General features: G+C 38.9%; 1 protein-coding gene across 2 annotated transcripts in view; it reads right to left on the bottom strand.

Annotated features, from left to right (window-relative positions):
• Positions 1-16637: 16637 nt before the first annotated feature.
• Positions 16638-27043, bottom strand: part of LOC129727474 (transmembrane protein 208) — a 71983-nt gene continuing 61577 nt past the window's right edge. For both annotated transcript variants that reach the window (XM_055685341.1, XM_055685342.1), the window contains exon 4: positions 16638-17245. In XM_055685341.1, coding sequence (XP_055541316.1) covers positions 17023-17245 — 223 coding nt within the window. In that variant the 3' untranslated portion in view covers positions 16638-17022. The remainder of the gene's footprint in view (positions 17246-27043) is intronic.

Raw genomic sequence — 27043 nt, 5'->3', positions numbered from 1 at the left:
ACGCTAAGGCAACTTGCAGACGATAGCGTTGTATCCATTACTGGTGGCAAGGCTAGCGATCTGCAAGGACCATTGCAAGATACCTTAGACAATTTGTCTGAATGGGCTCTTAAGCTGGGTATCGAATTCTCTCCGGAGAAAACTAAGCTGGTCGTTTTTTCTAGGAAGCATAACCCAGCTCAGCTGCAGCTCCTACTAACGGGTAAAACGATCTCTCAGGTTTTAGTCGCTAAATATCTCGGGGTCTGGTTCGACTCTAAATGCACCTGGGCTTGTCATATTAGGTATCTGACACAAAAATGCCAACAGAGGATTAATTTTCTTCGTACGATTACCGGAACTTGGTGGGGTGCTCACCCAGGAGACCTTCTAAGGTTATACCAAACAACGATATTGTCAGTTCTTGAGTACGGCTGTTTCTGCTTTCGCTCCGCCGCGAACACGCACATTATAAAATTAGAGAGAATACAATATCGTTGTTTGCGTATTGCCTTGGGTTGCATGCAGTCGACCCATACGATGAGTCTTGAAGTGTTAGCGGGTATTCTTCCGTTGAAACATCGTTTTTGGAATCTCTCTTACCGGTTGCTAATTCGATGCACAGTTATGAACCCATTAGTAATTGAAAATTTCGAGAGGTTGGTCGACCTTCAATCTCAATCCAGATTTATGACTTTATATTTTGACTATATGGCTCAAGATATTAATCCTTCTTCATACGATTCCTCCAATGTCGCACTTTTAGCTACTTCTAATAATGCTATATTCTTCGACACCACCATGAAACAAGACATTTCTGGTATCCCGGATCAATTGCGACCCCAAGAGATCCCTAAGATTTTTTCCAATAAGTTTAAACATGTTAGTTATGATAAAAGGTTTTACACTGACGGATCTAATCTAGATGAGTCCACTGGCTTCGGTGTTTTCCACGAAAATTTTACCGCCTCCTACAAACTCGATGCTCCTGCTTCCGTGTACGTCGCAGAACTTGCTGCTATTCAGTACTCTCTTGGAATCATCGAAACCCTACTCATAGACCACTACTTCATCTTCACAGATAGTCTCAGTGCCATTGAGGCTCTGCGATCAATGAAGCCTGTGAAGCACACCCCGTATTTCCTGGGGAAAATACGGCGGTTTTTAAGTGCTTTAACAGATAAAAATTACCGGGTTACCTTAGCGTGGGTCCCTTCTCATTGCTCGATTCCGGGTAACGAAAAGGCTGACTCTTTAGCTAAGGTGGGTGCTATTGACGGCGATATTTATGAAAGACCATTTGCTTATGATGAATTTTATAGCATTTTGCGTCAGAGAACACTCAACAGTTGGCAATCATCATGGAACTCAGATGAACTGGGACGGTGGCTACATTCCATTTTTCCTAAGGTATCGACGAAAGCATGGTTCAAGGGGTTGGATGTAGGTCGGGACTTCATTCGCGTGATGTCCAGACTTATGTCCAATCACTATACTTTAAACACGCATCTCTTTCGTATAGGGCTTGTAGACAGTAATCACTGCGTTTGTGGCGATGGCTACCATGACATCGAGCATGTTGTTTGGTCGTGTACCGAATACTGTGGTGTTAGGTCTGAGCTTATAGATTCCCTTCGGGCCCGAGGAAAACAACCGAACGTACCCGTTAGAGACATTCTGGGAAGCGGTGATCTCCAGTACATGACACAACTATACGGGTTTATAAAAAATGCTGGCATTAAAATTTGATTTCTTTTATCTATTTTCTAGAATACAATTTCTGTCACAAACTGAAAGAGAATGATACACCCGGCCGGAGACACTAAAATGAAGACTCGGCATCTCTATGTTTACGCAGACACCTCAGACCAAAACTGCTCAAACAGAACATCACTGGTTAGCCACGTACAAATGAATACATTCTGTAATATAAAATAATTAAAAACAAAATTGTAACACCCCTCCTCTCACCTTAAATCCCCACTAGCTCGTAGTCGGCCGCGAGAATAAAGAAAAGGCCTCCCTCTTTTCCCTGCTAATTTAGAATTAAAAAAAAAATGTACTTGGCTCAGTTAAACATAAATTGTATCGTGCCGTGTCAAATAAACTATTTAAAACTTAAAAAAAACTTAAGAATTACTTGGGTAGGGGCTATACCAAGTAATTCTGTCAAAGTAATTTTGATCTCATCAACGGTTTGATCGTTGGTGAGACCTTTCAATACGACCTTGAACGGCTTGGCGCTCTTCGTATCATATGTGAAAAATTTATACATCTTTTCAGTTAAATACTGAATAAGACGATTCCAATCTTTCAATGTTTGGGCCAGTAAACGGCATTCGCCTCTTCGGCCAATTTGATAAGTAACTTTGACGTCGGAGAGAAACGTAGAAAGTTCTCTTTTAAAAATATTAAATTCAGAAGCAATAGTTACCACAATAGGTGGAACTTTCTCCTTTTTTACAGAAATTTCACTTTGAATAGTTTTACTTTCGAACATTTCAATTTCGCCGGCTTCTTGCTCAGGCAGAATATCATATAAATTTTCACTGCATAAGCTAGTTTCAGAAAGAGATGCCTCTCTTTTCCTCCCCGTAGCGATGCGTGGTTTCTTTTTTCGTCCTGCCATTTCAGGTGATACGAAAAAAGTTCAAAAATAATATCAAATTGCAAGTATTGAGAAAGAAAGAAATAGGTAGTCTTGAGAAAGACTGATGTAAGTCAACTTCCAGGTAATCTTTAAAGGACACACTGACAAAACACAAACTTTGAAGCTATAGGCAGTCAAAGACCAGTTCACAAGCAACCGAAAATACGTCTGATCTGTCGGGCAGCTCAAGACGCACTGCCTTTCACAGCTTCAGTCGCTCTTTTAGTAAACACTAACGTCAAAAATGTAAGCGCAAACATGGTACGAAGCAGAGGTTATAGACTCTAACTTCCAGTGTTGAGAAGTCACCATTTGTGAAAAAAAAATTCTTCTGAATATTTCAAAATGAGCGCCATTGGTCTTTCTCTTCAGCCAATTTCAGCCCTTTTCAAATGTTAGTCTAACGACATTTTATAAAAAGTGTGCAAAATTTGTTTTATTTTAATAAAACCTACATACCCTCACTGAATTTTGCCCACATCTGACCAAATTGGCGCAAAATCCGTCTCTTAATTAACTTCGTGCATTTTTGTATTTACTTGCAAACCGACTTATCAACCTATTAAAAACAATATGATATATATCCATTCCGCGTCGAACACTCGACAGAAACGGACGTGCAAAGTGGTCGTTCTATTACAATCCGGTCCGTGTGTACGAATATCCAAACAAAAGAGTGTATTATTCGCGCTAAAGGCCAACTAGATTGTGAGTTGTGTCGCTACGTTCTGTACCCGGCTCGCAACTTTGGCTGTATTGGTGCAAAATACCAGCTGCAGTTTTGATCTGTGCACAGTGAATAGATCTTTCTAATTCAAGGCCATCATTTGACAGTCGAGTCGTGTCGCTGTGCTGAGTGATCTCACACCCGGCTCACTGCTGGTGGCTGTATTGGTGCTGCTGTTCTGGTGCTGCTGGCTGCTTTGGGTGCAGCTTCGAACGATCGGACAACCACTGCTGGAAGGAAGAAGTAAATAGGTACGTGTTCTTGTCGGCGCTAGTGCGCTACATTTAGCGCGATGGATATAGATTCCTCGCCTCCCGTGCCACCATCCCCGAACCCCCTTGACCCTGACCCTTCTGTTACCCCATCCCCTGTTCATTCTCCAGTCCCCCCTCGCCCCAGGCTTTACCCGGACGGATCTCAACAGGGCAGCTATACTGTTTATTTTCGTCCAAAGGCAGGAGTGAATTCAAAGCGATTAAACATACTGCAAATTTCTAAAGACCTGACGAAGGGGTACAAGGCCGTGACCGAAATTTCCAAGGTCCGACCTAACAAGCTCCGTGTCGTGGTCAGTGATCTGGCACAGGCCAATGCTATCGCTTGCTCTGAGCTCTTCACACGCGAGTATCGCGTTTACATACCCGCACGAGACGTGGAGATCGACGGTGTCATAACCGATTCGAGTCTGTCTGTCGAGTGTATCCTAAAAAGCGCAACCGGTTGCTTCAAAAATACCGAAACACAGGCGAAGATTTCGGATTGTAAGCAATTGCGGTCCATGTCTCTCGTCGGCGGTAAAAAAGTTTACACTCCGTTAGACTCGTTTCGCGTTACGTTTGCCGGATCTGCACTCCCTAGCCACGTCTCGATCGACCGGGTTCGTCTGCCTGTGCGATTGTATGTACCCCGTGTTATGAATTGCACCAATTGCAAGCAGTAAGGCCACACAGCCGCCTACTGCTGCAATAAGGCACGATGTAGCAAGTGTGGGGAGACTCATGCGGAAGATTCTTGCAGTGTTAATGCTGAAAAATGTATTCACTGTGGGGAAAACCAGCATGAGCTCTCCACATGCCCGGTGTACATGCAGCGCAGAAATAAAATCAAGCGGTCACTTAAGGAGCGTTCAAAGCGTTCTTATGCTGAGATGCTGAAGAAGACCGTGACCACTTCTACCATAACATCGAACCCCTTTGATCTGTTGTCCTCTGATGAAACCGATTCTGACGATTCATCAGCGGGAACATCTTATGCCAATCCTGGGAAGTCTAGGAAGGGGAAAAATGTTTCTTCTCCTAAACTTCCCCGTAAAGGTCCTAAGATTTCCCAAAGTGTAATGAAAAGTACGAACAAACCAAACAGTGCTGCGGAAAAACCGAAGCAAACTCCTCCTGGGCTTGCAAATTTAAAGTCCCAGAAGGAGTTCCCAGCACTGCCAGGAACATCTAAAACCCCAGTTGTTCCTTTTGCACATCCAGTTGATGAAACAAACTCTGGATTAGTGAAATTTTCTGACATTGTGGACTGGATTTTTGAAAATTTCAATGTACCCGATCCAATTAAAATTTTTCTTACAGCATTCCTCCCAACAGTTAGATCATTTTTGAAGCAGTTGACTGCCCAATGGTCCCTCCTTGCAGCGATTGTATCCTTCGATACCTAATTCATCTGCGTATACGAAGGATTCTATCTCTGTCTTACAGTGGAATTGTAGAAGTATTTTACCAAAAATGGATTCATTTAAAGTTTTAATAAATAGAAACAAATGCGATGCATTTTCCCTTTGTGAAACTTGGCTTACTTCAAATATTGATCTCAACTTCCATGATTTTAATATTATTCGCCTTGATCGAGACACCCCAAATGGAGGAGTACTTTTAGGGATTAAAAAGTGCTATTCTTTCTATCGTATTAACCTCCCCTCGATTCCAGGCATCGAAGTTGTCGCATGTCAAATTACAATACAAGGTAAAGAGCTTTGTATTGCCTCAATATATATTCCTCCCAGAGCACAGGTTGGGCAACGGCTGCTCTTTGATTTAATAGAACTTCTTCCCTCGCCACGTTTGATTTTGGGAGACTTCAACTCTCATGGTGTGGCTTGGGGTTCCCCTTACAATGATAACCGCTCCTCTTTAATCTATAACCTTTGCGATGACTTCGACATGACTATTTTAAACAACGGTGAAATGACACGTATCCCGAAACCTCCAGCGCGCCCAAGCGCTCTGGATCTATCCTTATGTTCGACGTCGCTACGGTTGGATTGCACATGGAAGGTAATCCTCGATCCTCACGGTAGCGACCATCTGCCTATTCTTATTTCAATTACAAACGGGTCAACTCGCATGCGACCAATTGACATTCCGTATGACCTCACACGGAATGTCGATTGGAAGTTATACGAGGAAGTGATTTCAAAAGCGGTCGAGTCGATTCAACATCACCCACCACTTGAAGAATACAACCTCCTCGTGGGCTTAATCCTCGACGCCGCGTTGCAAGCCCAAACGAAGAAATATCCCGACGTAACGATCAAAGAGCCTCCAACTCCGTGGTGGGACAAAGAGTGCTCCGATGTCTACACGCAAAGATCCGACGCGTTTTTGGCCTTCCAGAAGGGAGGTATACCCGACGACTATATACGGTATTCGGAGCTTAATACCAAGCTTAAAAGCCTGGCTAAAGCAAAGAAACGCGGATATTGGCGTCGGTTCGTGAACGAGACGTCGAGGGAGACATCGATGAGCACTCTTTGGAACACAGCCCGAAGAATGCGGAATCGCGTAACGGTCAACAAAAGCGAGGAGTCTTCAAGTCGGTGGATATTTGATTTTGCCAGGAAAGTATGTCCGGACTCTGTTCCTGAGCGAAACATTGTTCGCGATGCGTCTCCGGGCCATGACGCGATAGAATCACCTTTTACGATGGCAGAATTCTCAGTTGCCCTTCTGTCCTGTAACAATAACGCGCCTGGGGTAGATAGAATCAAATTCAACTTGTTGAAGAATCTACCCGGCAATGCCAAGAGGCGCTTGTTGAACTTGTTCAATAAGTTCCTGGAGCAAAACATTGTACCGCAGGATTGGAGGCAAGTGAAGGTGATCGCTATCCAAAAACCAGGGAAACCAGCTTCTGATCACAACTCTTATAGGCCGATTGCAATGCTATCCTGTATCCGGAAATTGATGGAAAAAATGATACTCCGTCGTTTAGACCATTGGGTCGAATCAAATGGCCTACTATCGGATACTCAATTTGGCTTCCGCCGTGCCAGAGGGACGAATGATTGTCTTGCGCTGCTTTCAACAGATATTCAGCTGGCGTATGCTCGCAAAGAACAAATGGCGTCTGCGTTCTCGGACATTAAGGGGGTTTTTGATTCCGTTTCTATTGACATTCTTTCGGGTAAACTTCACCGACAAGGATTTTCTCCAATTTTGAACAATTTTTTGCACAATTTGTTGTCCGAAAAGCACATGCATTTTACGCACAGCGATTTGGCAACTTTTCGCATTAGCTACATGGGTCTTCCCCAGGGCTCATGTTTAAGCCCCCTTCTTCACAACTTTTATGTAAATGACATCGACGAATGTCTGGCAAATTCATGCACGATAAGACAACTGGCAGACGACAGTGTAATCTCTGTTACAGGAGCCAAAGCTGCCGATTTGCAAGGACCATTGCAAGATACCTTGGACAATTTGTCTGCTTGGGCTTTACAGCTAGGTATCGAATTCTCTCCGAAGAAGACTGAGATAGTAGTTTTTTTCAGGAAGCATGAACCTGCTCAGCTTCAAACACAATTAATGGGTAAAACGATTTCTCAGGTTTTGGTACACAAATATCTTGGTGTCTGGTTCGACTCTAAAGGCACCTGGGGTTGTCACGTGAGGTATCTGATGAAAAAATGTCAACAAAGAGTGAATTTTCTTCGTACAATAACCGGACAATGGTGGGGTGCCCACCCAGGAGACCTTACCGCTTTACCAAACAACGATACTGTCTGTTATTGAGTACGAGTGTTTCTGCTTCCGCTCCGCAGCAAACACACATTTGATCAAACTGGAGCGAATACAATATCGTTGTTTGCGTATCGCCTTGGGTTGCATGCAATCGACCCATACGATGAGTTTGGAGATCTTAGCTGGAGTACTACCATTGAAAAACCGCTTCTGGAGCCTGTCTTCTCGTATTCTAATCAAATGTGAGGTCTTGAACCGTCCCGTGATTGAAAATTTTGAGAGGTTAATCGAACTTAATTCTCAAACCCGTTTTATGACATTGTATTTCAATCACATGTCCCAAAATAATAACCCTTCTTCGAATATTCCAAATCGTGTCGACTTATCAAATACTTCTGATTCTACTGTGTTTTTCGATACATCCATGATAGAAGAAACTCGTGGAATCCCGGATCATTTACGCGTGCAGCAGATCCCTAAATTTTTTTCCAATAAATATCGAAACATCAACTGCGACAATATGTACTACACTGACGGATCACTTCTTGATGGGTCCACTGGCTTCGGTATCTTCAATAACAATTTAACCGTCTCCCATAAGCTCGATAATCCTGCTTCTGTTTACGTCGCAGAATTAGCTGCAATTCAGTACACCCTAGGGATTATCGAAAAAAATGCCCACGGACCATTATTTCATCTTTACGGACAGTCTCAGTTCCATTGAGGCTCTCCGATCGATGAAAGATGTTAAGCACTCTCCGTATTTCCTGGGGAAAATACGGGAACATCTGAGTGCTTTATCCGAAAAATCTACTCAGATTACCTTAGCGTGGGTCCCTTCTCACTGCTCGATACCGGGTAATGAGAAAGCGGACTCTTTGGCTAAGTGGGCGCAACAAACGGTGATATTTATGTAAGACCAATTGCCTTTAATGAATTTTTTGCATTTGTACGTCAGAATACGATCATCAGTTGACAAAATTCTTGGACCAAGGGGGAACTGGGAAGGTGGTTACATTCCATAATCCCCAAGGTATCGACGAACCCGTGGTTCAAGGGGTTGGATGTAAGTCGGGATTTCATTTGCGTGATGTCCCGGCTTATGTCCAATCACTATAGATTTGACGCGCATCTCCGTCGTGTTGGGCTCGGGGAGAGTGGTATCTGTGCCTGTGGTGAAGGTTATCGCGACATAGAGCACGTTGTTTGGTCATGCCCTGTACACCGTGACGCCAGGTCTAGATTAATAGCTTCCCTGCAGGCCGAAGGTAGGCAGCCGGCTGTTCCTGTTCGTGATGTCTTGGCGAGCCGTGACCTATCCTACATGTCCCTTATATACGTTTTCCTGAAATCCATCCACGCCCCAGTTTAGTCCTATCCCCTTCCGCCTACATCCAACCAAACGACAAGAACAAGTTAAGACCCCGGATCCGGAAACAGCAATCAGACCCGCACGATACTCTCAAGGCCCGATGGAAACAACCCAATATGCCAGTCCGTAATATCTTGGCCCAGCAGCGGAACAAATTTAATATGCTGCTTACCTATGGCAATGAAAACCACCAAACAGCAAACCTGTGCTTTTAATGCAAAATATTCTAGCTTTAAGTTAGATTTAGTTTCAGCTCGTAGTCGGCAGCGAGGATAAAAAATTTGCTTTTAGTTATTAAGATACTTTAGAAAGTAAGCTACCAGATATAATTGGCGCCGTTAAACATTGAATTGTATTTGTGCCGTGTCAAATAAACTATAGATGAAGAAAAAAAAATATGATAAATAGTAAAACAATCAAAAACCATTTCAAGCGAGGCAAATACTTTCATTTAACCAAGCAAACACGAATGTTTTATATACTGCAACTACGGGAACACCCATTCACAACTATAGGAACTCTACCGCAACTATTGGAACAAAAGCGTGCAACTTATTTTAGTTAATTTAAACCCTCAAAGCGGGTTCAAAGTCAATTTTAAGGTGCAAAATTATCAAATAGAACCCATTTCAACAGAAAATAGTGAAACGGACCAGCTAGATTCGTTTTTCTTAGCCAAAACATGGCTAAACATGCATAACTCGTGCTTAGCTCCTCCACTATTGGGTCATTTACCCTATATTTCACAAAGCAAAACATATCGATCATTTCTGAGTAATTATGGTAATTCGCTAATATCTTGAAGTGGTAGTCAAATTATATCTTATTTTGAGTAAAAAAGTCTCAGAAATCGAATGGTAGGTGTCTGATCTACGTAAAATGTCAGCAAAATGTCGATTTTGCCCCAATTCCCCTTCAATACTAAAATAGGTTTATCTGCTGACATTTCACGTAGATCAGACGCCTACCATTCGATTTCTGAGACTTTTTTACTCAAAATAAGATATAATTTGACTACCACTTTAAGATATTAGCGAATTACCATTAATGCTCAAAAATAATCGATATTATTTTGCTTTGTGAAAAATATACTGTAACTATGCCAAACCCGGTTTCGTAGAATTACCGTTTTGAGCTCATTTTTTGTCCGATTTAAGATCTGTGTTTTTCAAAAGATGGGTAAAAAGATGCTAATATATGGACAAACTCTTAGAATTTTGATATCTGGCCTCAAAACAAAATGGCGTTGAAAAAAACACAAAAATTACCGGTTTCTCAAAAATTCAAAATGGCGCCATTGTTGCTCCTTAAGCGCAGTATGCAGTTCAAACCGGAATTCATTTTCCTATTCCAATCCCATGTAAACTTCAGGCACTGAATCAGGCAATGAAATTTGTTCTGGTAGCTAGTACGCAGCTAAAAAGAAATCATAAACCGAAAGGGAAAACAAAGTTCACTTGCTGTGAACACTGCTGTGAAGCAAAATGTCACTTGTTCTTGCACGGAATAATGACCACTGACATTATTCAGGTACTGAAAGTGTCAGGCAGTTGGTTGGTCGTCTCACACCCAGCGATGCCAAATTGGAAGACATTCTAGTAGATTCTACGTGATTGTAGATGCATACATTTCATGTGAGTTTCACGTAGAATTCATCTACTGGTAAACGACGAATTTGCATACCTGAGTGATTTATTACGCAACATATTTTGATAATTTCAAAAACCCGTTTCCTAGCTCATAAAAATTAGAGAAATAAATGAAAATTGTACATTTCGTAAAACGTGATTGCTATCAGATATCATACAGGTATGCAAATTCGTCAATTCGTAAATGAGTAAAACAACATGAAAACTGATAAATATTACGACATTTCCGGGGATTGTTATTGTCCACTGCAGCTGTTTTTGTTCAGGTAACTCTTCCTCCTTTGAACTGAAGTTGTGTGAAACTTGTAAGCTCAAGTCTCGAGTTAATTATGATTTTTAGAAAATTCACTTATTTGCAAGCCATTCAGAAAATCTGTTTTATGTTCAGAATCAGACAACAGCTTCGCCATTTTGATTTCTGGTTCGTTTCGCACAGAGAATTCACGCGATACATCCTGTTTGCCGTTGTCAACTTCACGTAGATGGTACGTGATTAACCATGGTATGCATGAGATTTTCACGTAGATGTTATGTTTGTCACATAAGTCATGCAAAGTGACAGAAAATGAACAAGTATAGGAACTTTCACGTAACAATAACGTGAAAAATATTTTGAGTCTACGATGAAGACATTAGTTTTTGTGACGACAACGTGAAGACATTGGAGAAAACATGTGAAGACATAGAAAAATATGTGAACGACCCGAATAGTGTAATAGTGTTGAAATGTCACCATTTGTGGCAGAACACACAATATTAATTCTGAATAGATATTTTAGTACACAAATAAATCATTACAAACTCCCCCCCCCTCTATTAAAAAAAAAACAATAAATGAAACAATAACCAATAAAATTGTTTACTTTACACAAACATGTGTAAGCTTACTGTATAGTCAGCGTGATGGTTTAAAGTTTTTTTTTCTGTTTCTTGCTTGTAATAGTAATGATAACTAACGTATCACAAAATTGTCCAACATTTTATCTATCCTACAACGATATCTCACACACAGTCCCCAAATGAGCTGCGTCGCGTGTCAAAAAGCATTCGGTACTAAGGCGCTTCGCGTTACCTGTGGGAAGTGCTCCGGTTCTTACCACAAGTCTTGCTCAAAGATTAAAGAAGATCAATGGAACAGCTTCGTCGATGGCAGCGTGCTTTTCAACTGCATCAAATGTCGAGCTAGCCGTCGTAGTTCGGTAATAGGTGTTTCTGTCGAAACCAAAACAACATCGCACCACCAAATGAATGAGCTGGATGCGCTGGAAGTCGATATCTCAACTTTTAAATCTACAATCGAAAGCGCAATGACAAATTACAAAGATATCGAGGCGAGCTTGACAAATCTTCATGAGACGATGACTACGATTGAGTGTAAGCTACAATCGATCGAGGTCAAACTGAAATCTGTGGATGAGGTCGTTGCAGAGAATACAAGATTACGAAATCAATTGACACTGGTAGAGAAGCGAATTGAGGCTCTAGAGAACGGTCCAAAGCAAACAAAAAGGCGACCGTCTCCTTCTGATCCCCTTTTTAAGGCGACCATCACCGGTGTGAGTCTCAAAGCAGCAGAAAATCCGACTGGGGTTGCTGATTAGATTGTTTCTCACTTAGGATTAGTGCCATCGGACGTGATCACTAAGAGTGAGCTAGTTTAGCTGAAGAACAAACCGAAATGTTTTATAACGGTCACCTTTACATCGGCATATGCATTAAAGAGCTTGATCAAAGCAGCCAAAAAGGACAAGCCAACAGATGGTAGCTCGAAAATTTACATTAATGAAAACCTTCCTACTCAATGCTACAGATTGCTTAGAGAGGCAAAAGAGTTTATAAAATCAGGCTATAAGTTTATATGGGCACACCAAGGTAAAGTGTATGCCAGGAGGGTCGAAGGCGAAATGGTATCCTTGTTCATCAAAAAGCGACATTGATGCTCTTAGACAAGTAAGCGCTGATGCTGACCAGTAGACACAATCTTGTTTGTTGCATTTGTAAAAGTCCTTTCTGTTTGTGTCTTGACAATTTCTTAAAATGTTCGGGAATTACATAAATCTGTTCTACCAAAACTTTAACGGCGTTCGCAGTAAACTAGGCGACATTAGACGTGAGCAATACATTTCGTCTTACGATATAATATGTGGCACCGAATAGAGGATCCAGAACGAGGTTTTAGGTGCTGAGATCTGTCCATCAGTTTATAATTCATCGAAGAGATCGGGATTTGATAGCGACTGCAATGCAATGGTTGTATGGCATTAGCGAACAAAAACGTGGCTCTAAAGAGGATGCAACATCTTGAAGTACTGAAGACTAACGAGGATCCATGGATGCAAGTTGAACTTGGTGGTGGCTATAAGCTTTTGATTTGCGTCGTATACCTTAAACCAAATAGTTCAATGCGTGAGCTATGCGAATTCACCGATAATGTCATTGCCATTGAGAACCAGTTAGACGATAGGACTCATTTGCTAGTCTTAGAAGACATGAATGCTCCACATATTCAATGGACACTCGAGAACAATTGCTATGTATCATCATCGTGTAAAGGTCGATATGCTGAAAGCTTAGTTGAATTCATGAAATGTAGTGGACTTGTCCAGCTTAACGGAATAACTAATGCACTTGGATCATCCTCCATTGCAGATTCAGATATCACTTCAACCAGTACGTTATGCCCCTCAACGAGAGATGAGTTACTTTAACTTTAGGAAGGCAAACTATGACATTATTGGTGCCGAGATCTCAGCTGTAAATTGACACCAAGTCCTCGATCATAGCAATATTAATGTTGTTGTAGATAAATTCTATGACGTAATTTACGATATCATTTATCGTAATGTTCGAATGACTCTTCCTCGTCATCCAAAAAATCCGATTTGGTTCACTCATGAACTAACGAAGCTACTACGCCGGAAAGACAAGGCGCATAAGAAATTCAAACGTACGAAGCACCCATTGGATTAAGTGACTTTCAGCGAACTTCGTAGGCAACCGAAACAGTTGCTGCGTACATGTCAAAAATCATATCTGAATGATCTCCAGCGTAAATGTAGAAGTGAAATCAAACCATTTTGGGCGTACGCCAGGTCTATGAGGAAATCAAACTCGATGCCCAACGAGATGTTTTATGGTAGCAATAACTACACTGGCACAGACGAGAAGGCTTGTCGAAGGCTTTGCTGATTTCTTTATCACCAATATGACACCGATTCAGAAAGATGGAGATACAATGAACCTGGAGAACTATCGTGGTGTAGTGGTGCAGAACGGATTCGGCCAAGTCGGGGAAAGGATTTTTAAGGACCAACTACAGAGCCACATGTTGAAGTTCATGCACCCCAGTCAGCACGGTTTCTCAAAAATCGATCAACTCTAACGAATCTGATGGAAACGGTAAAAAAGTTCAACGATGTGCTTGATGGCGGCCAGGTGGACGCAATTTACTTCGATGTGTCCAAAGCATTTGACAAAGTTCCACACTCTCTCTCTTACTCGAGAAATGCAAAGTCTACGGACTTTCTGATGCTACTATTACCCTACTGCGTACGTACCTCCTCAATCGAGCTTACCAGGTTAGACTCAACGGTGTGTCATCTCGACTCATCTACGCAACTTCAGGAGTCGGCCAAGGATCTATACTTGGTCCCTTACCCTATCTACTATTTTTCAATAACTTACTATTCAGGATAGCAGACTGGTGTTGGGCGTTTGCTGATGATGTTAAAATTGCTAAGCGCATCGCGACTCTCCACGACACCTTGGGACTGCAGCAGACGATCGACGTTATTACACAGTGGTGTGCAGCTAATGGTCTTACTCTTAATGTGAGGAAGAGCAAGCCAATTACCTTTTCGCGCCAGATACGTCCTGTCGAATCAACGTATTCTGTGGACGGAGTATCGCTTGAGAAGGTATCTGAGATACGCGATCTGGGTATAATAGTTGACACTCGTTTGAGCTTTAATTCACATGTTGACATGATCGTACGAAAGGCGACGAGACTATCCGGTTTCGTGATGAGGATTTGTAGAAACTTCAACCAACTTGAACCTATGATATCGCTTTTCAATTGCATCGTACGCCCTATACTAGAATACTGCTCACCGTCATGGAATCCTTATTATGCGCAGTATGTGGAACGAATCGAAACTGTACAGCATACGTTCACACGCTCTTTGTACAGAAAATTTCATTACCCTCATGAGCCGTACCAAACAAGGATAGGCCGCCTGCAACTGACATCATTAAGCGATCGTCGGCGCATCCTCGACGTGTCGACGCTTCATCGACTGGTCCATGCCCAGACAACCAATTTACGCGTATAATGCAAACAGTCATCGCATTGTACGTGCATTTATACGTGATAGTTACATCGCACAAGATGCTGCTAATGTTGCTTATATGCGCAAAAGTGGAGGCGATATGCGTGCATTTCCAAAATATCAAAAAACTTTTACGATGAAAAAAGTTCATATATGTGACTTTAACTGTTAAAGCTTGATAACTTTTACGAGTTGTTCCATTATTAAATGCCACTCTACAACTTCATATTTGCGATTTGAAACGAAACTATAAGCGATATATGAATATACATTACGGGTTCTTTTATTACTTTATGCGACTTCACAAGTTAACATTAGCAAATTATTTCAGATATTTATGCGATGTTCACTATGCATTCCTTCGTATTTGTTTATTAAAACGTGCGATTAAGTCACCTTCAAATAAAAAAAATACAGCGAACAGAGTAGCAAATATTATGCATTATTTATCCCTTGCTATTCATATTACAAGGAATAGCAAATTACAAATGTCAGTGTTTAATTTTTACAATTCTTTTCTTTTTCCTTTGGGCACACGCTATAATATTTGGGTATCCATCCGGACTCGAACCTCGGACTCTTAGATTGTCAAGCATCATTCTTTCCTCTTCTCCGTGGTGTCGCTGTAGGAAATCTCTGAGTTTTGGTAATAACTTTCTAGTTTCATCGTATAAATGACCAAAAGACATCGTAAAGCATGAATCTAATTAGATCTCGTATTACATTTCGGTTGAATTGTCATGGCCGCTCGATGAGCTGTGTCATTTGTTTGAACAAAATTGAGTGATTTTACCGCCTTCAACAACATATTATCAACAAAAATATTATGCTAAGTAGTGCATCATTGATCCGAGTTGTCCGCAGATGTTTTCTGTGGCTAATTTTTTGAAGAGCAGCAGCGGCGGGAAGTGACTAAATTTATACATATGTGATACGCTGTAATGCGGATGGTTTTCGATTTTCGCGCATATTCGTCAGTGTGTGGATTTACTGCGAGTTTAACCAAGCATTGGAAAAGTTAATTGGTTTTTGAACCCGGGTTTATTACCTAGTTGTCGCAAAGATTCCGCAAAACAACGTTATATGCGAAGAAACATTCATTCATTCATTCAAGTAAGCTGTGCAAACATTAGCGGCATCTAAAGTTATCAGAAATTCAGTCGTTTACGGTGAAACAAAATGATGCGTTTTGCGACTAAACATGAGACTTTTGGTTTTCGCATATATTCTTCACTTTGTGGAATTAATAAAAGTTTGAATATACATTATATGAGTTTATCTGTATTGCTGTGTGAGTATGTTACACTCATCGCAAGAAGTTCGCAAAATAACACCATATGCGATGAGACACTTGGTTGCTCATACAGCTATACGATAGTGATGTACCATAGAACTTTATACGAGGTAACCCGTGCAATCATATGCGATTTTTAGTTATCTAGGCTTGTTTTCACGAATTTAGTCATTAACGGTGATACAAACTGATAGCTTTTCCGACTAAATTTATATGCAATACGACGTGATACTGGAGATTTTTGCTTTATACGTATAATCATCACTTTGTGAGTTTACTACGAGTTTGGACAGGCATGATATGAGCTTATGTGTATTACTATGCGAGTATGTAACACTCATCGCAAGAAGTTCGCAAAATAACACCATATGCGATTAAACACATACGTTGTTCATACAGCAATACGATACTGATGTGCCATAGAACTTTATACGAGGTAATCCGTGCAATCTTATGCGACTTCTGGTTGTCTGGGTGGCACTATTCACTGTAAACTTACCAACGATCTCAACTACCGATTTCCCACGCATGGTCTGCGCGCGGTGAATTTATTCAGCGTTCCTAGATCGAGAACAAACCTAGGAAAATCAGCGCCTTTATCTCGTTTATGCCAGACCTACAACGAGAGCTTTAACGGAGTGGACATCTTTCTGAACTTTAATCAATTTAAAAGGATGATCCGAGTATAACGGTTTATTGATGTAAAAAAACGTATGATGTTTATAGTTTGACATTCTTGTATTGTCGTTCGTTTATTGGGTAACCCCTGTAGGACTAGATACAAGGAAACAAAAGGAATGTGGAAATAAATAAATAAATAAACGTATTTAATATATTTCGGCCTTTTGGGACTATCCCTAAGAGACCCATATTTCCAACAAGAATATTGACACATTTAACCGAATAAGCAGTATTTTTTTTATTAATTTACCCGTAAAACAAACTTGCCATAGCATAATAGTTCTTGTGAAATAATTTGAAAAAAAAAAAGAATAATCATTATTATCTTGTGGTATGTAGCAGCGAGACTGTTATACGCTAGGGTGCAATTTGAAATTCTACCTAATACGTTTATTTTTTCTTTCCGTGAGTTTATGCTTCTTTTCGTTAACCAATATATCTTGCTGTTCATCTTTTTGATTTAACCAAGGTTTTATAATTGAGTTCCAAAGTATCCAAGCTGCACGTAGTGGTGCCAACAGTAGAGAAAACCAGAAATAGTCAGATATAAGTGATAGCAATTGTGTTCCAGTTGTTAGTATTATAACATCCTTAATATGTCTGAAATATAAAAAAAATCAATTATTCATGCACCAATCAGAACTTTGGAATTCAAATCTTCATGCTGATCAAGTCGAAAGTTTTAAGGTTTACAAAGAACGAATTCACCTCCCCTTTAACATAGACTAAAGAGGCATAGATATCCAAGTTTGGCTTCGCTGCATATAATCATAGACTAAAGAGACATAGATATCCAAGTTGGGCTTCGCTGTATATAATCTCAAGGCAACACTATGAACTTGCCATCTGTAGGCCGTTGGGTGAACTAAAGCATATCCACTCGGAAAAATATCATGGTACTCCTTATCATTTCAGTGGTGAGCTTGACCAGATTCTCACACCCAGAAAAATATCCTGTTACTTTCAATCAGATTTGTACGGCGGTTTTCAATCGACTTTACAATATAATCTAGATGATTTGCAATTTCAATTTATCACAACAACAATGCAAAGAAACCTCGCGTATTTTTACAAATTAGCATGAGTCACAAAATGTAAAAATCTCATAGATACTTTCATCGAATTGTCGAAGGTGACAAAAAGAAAAAAAAGCTTCACATTCACTTAAATTATTTTAACATTGTTTATGTTGTACTTGACGTTCGTGAATTTTGACGAAATAAGTTATGCTATGCTTTGCTACTCGTTGTAAGTGAATTTTGAGGATATTAAGAGACGTACACTAAGGTCGCTTTTTACGCGGGTTTCTTTTAACGCGGCTTTTTTTACGCGGATTCCGGAGTTTACGCGGATTCCGGAATTAACGCGGTTTTTTTTTACGCGGATTCCGGAATTTACGCGTTTTTTTACGCGGATTCCGGAATTTAGGCGGTATTTTTTTTTTGCTCGGATTTCGGTTCCTCTTCACTCGGATTGCAAAATTAACGCAGGTTTTTTTTTACGCGGATTCCGGAATTTACGCGTTTTTTTTACGCGGATTCCGGAATTTACGCATTTTTTTTACGCGGATTCCGGAATTTACGCGTTTTTTTTTATGCGGATTCTGGTATATTAGGGGTTTTTTTACGCGGCACGTATCCCCCGCGTGAAAAGCGACTTTAGTGTATATAACAACGATTTTCAGAGCAGTAATGTAAAACCTTAGTTAAAAATAGCGTTTAGCGGTATTCACCGAAATACATATTGTATCGTTTTTAAATAGAACTTAAAAGGATGAGTGGAAATTTCCAAATTTGATTTTCTCAGTTCTTTGCAAATATTAATGAATCGATTTAAACATTCAAGCAAGGAATAGTGAAATTGATAATGAATGAGATTACAAACAATAATCTGCAACGGAAGCTACAAACCGAATAGGAGAACATCCTACAGCATTATTTGACGGCTGAGGCAGAATTATTAACCCAACCAGTTCCGCAAAGGGATTAAAGCTGTATAGTGGTTCTCAATCGACAATTGAAATTGGTACAAACAACAAATGAGTTATGCTAATGATGCCTAGAGCAAGATACCTGACTTCATACATTTTGCTCGCAACACCTTTATAACGGTGCCATCTGATGACTTTAAAACTGTGATTATTAGCAAAACCGATTTATCATGCTTAATCCGCTAGATGAAAACGAAAACAAGATGGCAATACCGTATAAGGATATTGAAAATTAGATGACAGGACCATACAATGATATTGAAAAACATGCTTCACCTTTCACCACCTTGTCATCACCAAATTAACAGTATACAAATTAGTTCAATTTTCGTTCACGCGCAGCGAAACTCGTATCCGCTGCATACTGCAAGAGTAACGTATTGTGTACTAGTCATCTTTGGTTATGCTTAAAAACATATTGTTGAAACGACTATGAACGATTAGTCATACTATCTTCCAAATAAATAATTCATATCATGGTCATCTCATACATTGACATTTATTATAGTCCTGTTGTAATAAATTATTATTACAGTGATCACCCGATTATATCTCACCCTGATGATTTTTGGCGTGATAAAATAGGGAAAGTGATAAAATCGGGAAATTTTTAAAATTTTATTTTTTTTATTGAAGATGTTAAATCAGTAACTAAATACGTAAAATCAGCGATATTATTTTTTTTTTTGAAAATTTATCTGTACAAACATATGAAAAAAGCTGCAGTTGTTTTTTCATAAATCGATATATCTGAATAATGACAAAAAATGGAGAAAAGTTGTCAAGGGATGAAATTGAGAAAACTGTCGGAGCTTTTATAAAAAATATTTAAAAAATTCAATTTGAGATCCGATACTGAAAAAAAAAAATCAAAAACAAAAAGTGACTAAAAAAAATCGATCATCACTATTTTTTTAAAACATTTTTTTAAATAGATAATTCAGTTGCCTAAAACTTTTCTGAACAAACCTAAAAAAATAAAAAATCTTAAAAAATCGATGTAAAGTTGCAAATAAAATACAATTAAGTTTTTTATTCGTTCATGTTTTTGTTTGAATTGGTAAAATAAATTACTTGCTTTTTTGTAGCGCAGTACCATAAGCAAAATATTAGATGTTCTCACAACACTAAACTTTGCCGATATCTCTCACATATTGCAACCTGAAAAATCTTAAAATGTAAATAACGTTTTTTAATGCCTTCTCATAGAAAACTTTATGTTGCTTGCAATATGTAAGAGATAGAAACATGATGTTTTCTGTAAAGTTTCTTGTTTTGAGATCACCTAATACTTTGCCTAAGGCACCAAGCGTCTATCTTTATCTAATGAAAAAGTAAATATTCTATCTCACTTTTAGGAGGATTGATCACCCAGCTTTCTACATCAAAAGATGCGTTTTCAAATATTTTGAAACTTCTCTGAACATATTATACCGTTATAATAAACATTTGTATCACTATTCAATTATTCGCACGATAACAGCAAAATGTAACATTGTGCATCGGTTGAATTTTTAATGTAAACTGCATCCAGAATGATACACAGAATTATGAAAAATATCTTAAATTTTGAAGCGTAATAGAAAATAAGTTCACCCTGACATTTTTTTAATGAAATGTTTTATGATGATAAAATCGGGTGAAAAATGTGATAAAATCGGGGGCAGATAAAATCGGGGGCAGATAAAATCGAGTACAGATATAATCGGGTGATTACTGTATTATCTAGACCATATAGATTAGTCTGTTAAAAACACCGCACAAATCTGACCAAGCCTAAAAAGATAGCAATTACCTGAATATTTTTCTGTGTGTGCTCATTAAATGTAGTTCACCCAATCGCCATCATACTCGGAGGGGCGCCACATTTTTGCTGCCCGTATTGTTGGTTGAGTTGGATATCTATGTTTCAATAATCTTTATTTATTCTATTTTAAACATAATTTTCAATTTACTACATGCTTGGAATCTGTTGTATTAGTTCAACACGCTATACATTTTCTGCCAACTCACAAACACTGGAAGACTCAAGGAACCATTTAGTTGGTCTCTGTAAGATGCTGAACAATGACAATATGACGACTGGCGTCATATGTTAGAATCTCGGCTAAGAGAGACGACCGTTAGAGTCAATAGGATCCTAGCGCTAGCCCCGCAATTGATCTGTACACTAACAGTGAGATTGTTTTTCTCTGATTTGTCTACCGTCTCATTCGCACTGATTAGGGCTTCAACAGTAAGTGGCGATCAAACATCAAAACAATCACCACTTTACAGGATCAACGTCTAATGTCATTTATGTCTGAGTTTGTTTCAAAGTTATGTACCGAATTATTCATAATTGATGTAAAAATATTCTTTAAAAAGAAACAAAATTCGAATCGTAGGTTACAAATCGCCAACAAAAACCCACAAAGCCCAGGGAAGAATCAAGAAGATTCTAATCAGGCTTTATATGTTAACTTGAAATAAGCAAAACCTAAACTATGATAAAAAAATATCTGAAACCCAAAACAAGTAACGCCTCCACCAACCACCAACGCCATAGGTGTCGATGGTTGTGTGGTGACGTTATCCACTCACAATCAACCAAAACTGATCTAGATTCAATCCTCCAGAGATTTTCTGAGGCGAAAAATCTCTGGATTTTTCTATCGCATGGGAAAGTGAAGCCATTGGTATCGGTCCGTTAATTAACGGGCCGTTAGTTAAGATTCTAGTTGGAGTCGCCTCCCCGGGTGTCGGGGATTGACACAATAGTGGCGGAAGTAAACCAACGGAAAATGTGCAAAAATAAAAAAAATCGTAACCTAACCCGTTCCCGGCGGGTGATGCCACTTGGCATCACCTGACATTCAAACTTTGATTTGAATTCAACAATTATACTTGAAAATTTGCACGACGATACTATTCAGCATTGTTAGAGAATAGATTGATGTTTAATATGCAATACAGTTTATGTTAATTATGCATATAGCTGATTAGTAATAAGAGTTTAAAGTTCATTGTTAGACGTATAAACTGATTTTTCTCCACCGGTAATGGGTTAAGCTTAAATCCGCTTGAGAAAATGTCTTAAGGCCACAAATTTCAAAAATTGATTTTAAAGAATTTACATTTTCAAAGACCAGAGGCAACGAAAATTATTTAAAATTCAATTCAAAATTTATGAAATAGTATTACAGAGGCTTAAAAATGCAGAGCCTGTCTTTGTTTTTTTTTTCTCACATTGCTTGCATACTCTTCCAAAATCAGGAAGAATTATTCTTCAAATAAATAAAACAAAACCTAAAGGGCCATAGCGAAAATTATTCGCCTAAAATAAACCTCGAACAATATCACGTAAGAATAACAATGGTATCAAATTAGTCCTTTCTATATTGTCGACGCAATGAATGAGCCTCAAGAGATCCTTAAGAAATTCTTAAGCTCTTCGATAAAAGTCAGCAATCAGATTTTAATTTAAAGTCAGAAATGCACTGAAAACATTCTATTCTATTCTAAAAAATAGAAGAAAAAATTTAATTACATTATAAATATAATAAATTAAATTTTTAAATTTTTATATTCATATATATATATATATATATATATATATATATATATATATATATATATATATATATATATATATATATATATATATATATATATATATATATATATATATATATATATGAATATAAAAATTGAAAAATTTAATTTATTATATTTATAATGTAATTAAATTTTTTCTTCTATTTTTTTAGAATAGAATAGAATGTTTTCAGTGCATTTCGGTAATCGGCATCAAGGTAATCGGTATCAAGGTAATCGAAGATGTAAATCATCTGGAAATTTCGGAGTAATATTGATTAAATTAGAGTTACTCCCAAGTATAAGAGTAACTCAGATAAAAGCTGTCACGCCCCTCGGGCGTGCACTAGTTAGTATGGTGCCCAGACCTGAACTGCATACTCAAGGATGCTCTGAACCAATGCACAGAAGAGGGTTTTAAGAGTGTATACATCAGTGAAATGGCGCTACAGCCTTCGAATGAGTCCGAGCACTGCAAACGCTTTGGCTGCAATGATTGAGACATGATCATGAAATCGGAGTTTAGAGTCTATTGTGACTCCTAGATCGCGGGAGATCGTAGCAACTTGCGATCGCGAGTGAATGTAAAAAGATTTCGCTTGTGATTATTTTGTGTCGATTCGCAATTTTTTTGCGGTTTCTCGTGCTTAAGTGCCTAAGAACTTGAAGAGAATTACAATCCCGATTTTATTCGCTGTTGTGCGTGGATCTTTTTCGTTTATCACTGTTTTCGGACCGTCCATCTGCAGAGAAAAAGTGTAGTTATGAATATTGTTATGCAGTTTGAAATAAAAGCTGCAAACTAGAGCCAAGTGAGGAAAGACGTGACGAAAGACGTTGTGTGAAGATTAGTGTACATTGTGTCAGACATGATCCAGTAAAATTATATGATGATTCCTGGAAGCACCCATTTCATCCGGTGGCGGAGCGCTTACTCGAAAGTGCTCACAATCACCATGGAAACGATGTGATTGTTTATGTGCGAGTGGTGAAAAAAAGAGTAACGGAATGCTTTGTGCGCTGAATGCTGACTCGATGTATAAGATAAGATAATTTACCAAAACATTTATTTTATAATTTCGTTCAGTGGTTGAGTGATTCTTTTTCGAAACTTGAGTAGATTTTTTATATCTTCCGTGAAATATTGAATATAAGCTAGTTTTTAGAATCGTTTCTAATATTTTCAAGATTTGAATAACTTAAACTTTCACATAATTTTGTGGGTATTTCGTCAAGCTTCATTTCAAGATTTTTCTAGCTTTTGAACAATTATTGATTTTACGTGACTATTTCAAAGTTTCGTAAATCGAGATTACATGAAAGCACGACTGTATAACTAAGTGTATGTTTTACTTTTTCGATTTTTCTAGCTTTTGGGCAGATGGTTTATATACTATGCTCCAATTATGACTAGTTCGGCATTTTGTTAATAAACTCAATACTGAATACTGGTCAATTTGGATATCTGCGTTTTTTAATAATTAAGGCTTTGTATGCATGAAACTTTGCCCATTTTTCTATTTAATAGGTAACATTCGCATCGAAATGTCGTCTCCCCGAGCGTCTGCGTCGGTAGAAGGAAAAATTAGCGGTGTAACGGCCCCCACGCGTCCCGTAGATGCCTACAGGGTTCCGTCACATTAGACGACACAGTTAGAACCCCGAAAAGAGGCCGGTTTCCTGCCGCGTTCTTTTCAACTTTGGCACAGCCTTCAGCTGTGCGCGAAAGTAGGTCAGAGCTTGCTTACTGTTGAAGCCAAGTCTTCCGCTTGGCTTGCGTGACGAAAATCGACACCCGTAAGCAAATTATATTAAAACAAACCAAAGTCCGAGGTTGGTTACTTGATGGATCGGTAACTCATCGACGCGCGAGAAGTGAGTTACCGAAAATGTTTGTAAACAAGGTAGAGTGACGAACGCACGGCGCCCCACTCTCAGTAGAATTGAAATTAAGTGATCCAAAATAGAGACAGGCCGAGAAAAGGCCATTAGGGTAATAAGGATAGGTGGTGATTTCGCGAGGGGAAATTGTCTCTCGCGAAATACACTCTAGGGTTAGCTGTAAGTTCTCATGTAAACCACAAATTAATCGCTAAGTATAAGAGATTCCGCACGGTCGTGTGACCGTGCGTACAGGAATTCGTGGTTCGGTGTAGATTCCTTCACACAAAATATCACAATTCCTGGTAGGGTAACCCCGGGGTTGCCCTACATATTGGTGACAGCTGGTTCGGGAAAAGGAACCCAGCAAGGACATTAGTTATTCACAGTAATTTCGTCGCAGAATATGTCAACACGGGATCGGGTGTGATTTAGTTATGCTTCAAGTGGCTTAGAATATCTTTCATTGGAGGAAAAACAGTCTTTTATCGACAGCAGCTTGCTGAAGTGGCAAAGAAACAATTACGAAACACGGAAATATCAGTCGGCAAACGCTTATATTTTGTCACGCAAGTGCTTCCACATCAGCTGCTGCAGTTGGATTACCGTTTAGTAAAGTGACTTATCTTAGAAAACAAAACGCAACCCCGTATAAAAGAAACAATTAGTGGCAGTAGAACACAAGTAGTGTTAAGCAGCAGAAGAAATTTTTTTTCAGGCCAAAGTGTGTTATTTTGTGTAATCCTGGCAGGCGACGGATACATTTACGATTGCTTCTATCGTGGCGTAGTGCTCGCGGAGGAAAAACAGTGTTATTTAAAAAAAAAAAAGAATTGAAAAAAAAAAGAAATAAGTAATTAACAATTTCTCAAGGCTTCAGAAGTTTGGAAAGTAGTGCTGCTAAGAAAAAGCGGAAATCGAAAAAAAAAACGTCGACGGGTAAAAACGGAGTAAAGTGGAAAACAGAGAGGGCAAACTGTGGCAAATAAGAAACCTAAAAACAAAAATAAACAGCTTACGGTTTTGCTAAATGCGGCCGGTGATTGGTGCGAGTGAAAAGTGTTGTTGTGAATAGCGGTTTTGTAAAGGCTACAAAGCTAGTAATTTATCACACTCTATGAGGAAAAATCGTCACCAGGTGAAGCCTGTTGCGTCCGGCGTGCTTTTCAAGTAACCTTTAACGGATAACGGGGGGATTGTCAGGACAGCAGCCTAGAAGAGGCTAGAGTATAGTGCAATATAAAGAAGTTGGGTAAGAAGGCAAAACAAAAAAATAAAAGGAAAAAATATATCTGGAGAAAATTCCTAACAAAGCAAAAGTTGTACGAATTCGTCATTCGATTCTATCTGAGGAGAAAATCGTGTTTTAAAAAGTTTCGAGCGGAAGAAGAAACGCTTATATTTTGTCACGGAAATGCTGCGCATTGCGCGTGTGATATTTGCAACACCCGGAACTAGTTAGAAGTGGCCAGAAACAGTAGTGGAAATCGGTTCAGCTTAGGATTGCAATTTCTACCTTTGCAGTATAGTAGTGCGTTGAGTGTGTTGGAAGAAAGAAGATTAGCGGAACAGCTGGCAAGAGGAAGCTCAAGTGAAGCGGAGACAAAAAAAAACTCGTCTGTGGTGTAATCCAAGATCGTAATTTGCTGTTCAACAGAACTCAGCTGAACAACGGTCAAGTGAGTGGGATCGTGCTTTAGAAGGCACTTTTGAAGACTAAAGTTGTACGACTCGAAAAAAAACAACTTTAAGGATGAGTATGCTGCTAGGGTAAGTGAATTTTGGATTCTGAATAACATGCGGATGATTAAACGCAAAAGTTTTTGTTTTTGTGATGAGTGCATCCATCACGACAATTTACAGAAAAATCTAGAATTCTTAAAAGTGTAAGTTTTTCGGTGAATGATCCATCACAGTAACTTACGAAATTTGAAATTATGCATAAAAGAAAAATGCCCGATGTTGAGATTTGCCGGGTTGTTTAGTAGGGAGGAAAAAATCCGTCAGTCATTACCGAGAACGCGTTAGGATAGATGCTTACGGGAGCTTGTGTTCCACGCTTCAGTCAATTTTAATGTTTTCAGGAGGAAGTGATCGGATGCACAGTAATAAACCAAGGAGTTTTCTTTTTGTTGTTTTACATTTCCGCTGACGATACAAAGAAAAAAAGAATATGTGAAAAAAAAATAATAAGATGTATGAAAAAGCCCAGAAATAAAAAGCAGCGGAAAAGATTGATTATAATAAAAAAAAATATGGAAAAAATGAAGTATTAAAAAAAGAGTATTATTCCAAAAAAATAATATACGTTAAATCAAAAAAAAAAGAAAGGATTTATTGTTGGAATAAAAAAAAATGAGGGAATAATAATGCAAAAAAAAGAGTATCGACATTGAAAGTTACACGGGCACTTTGAAAAAAAATATTAATATGTCACCTTGGTATCGAGGAATGAGACAGGAAGAAAAGTAAAAACAGATTACGAGATTTGTTAAACGAGGCATGTAAGTAGTAAGTTTTTCTTTTCAGGAAGAGAAGATACAGTAAGTATGCGCATCGGCGTCGTTTTTGACGTAGAACTACGTTTTTCTTTAGCCTACCACATAGGGATGTAAATAGGAAAACTATTAACAAATAGGGGACGAAATATGTCCCTTTTTGAATGCTTATAAATCGGTTTGTTTTCAACCGATTTCCTTCATTTTTGCAGTAATTGTTTGGAAAATTATACACGCATCCACCCAAATGTAGAAAATTGTTGATTGATTATGCAAACTATTGTACTATTGATAATTGTCAAGCCTGTCAAGCCGAAAATTACGTCCTCTGATTGGTCGTTATATGATTGCTTCCCAAGCACGGTCGACAGAATCATATACCTTGCAATTGAAACAGCATGTTGGCTTATATAAGAGCCTGTTTCAGCCGAAGCCGCTCATAATAGTTCTGGA

The sequence above is a fragment of the Wyeomyia smithii genome, chromosome 3, assembly GCF_029784165.1.
Source record: "Wyeomyia smithii strain HCP4-BCI-WySm-NY-G18 chromosome 3, ASM2978416v1, whole genome shotgun sequence".
In the NCBI taxonomy this organism is placed as follows: Eukaryota; Metazoa; Arthropoda; class Insecta; order Diptera; family Culicidae; genus Wyeomyia; species Wyeomyia smithii.
This window is presented reverse-complemented; position numbering and strand designations above follow the sequence as displayed.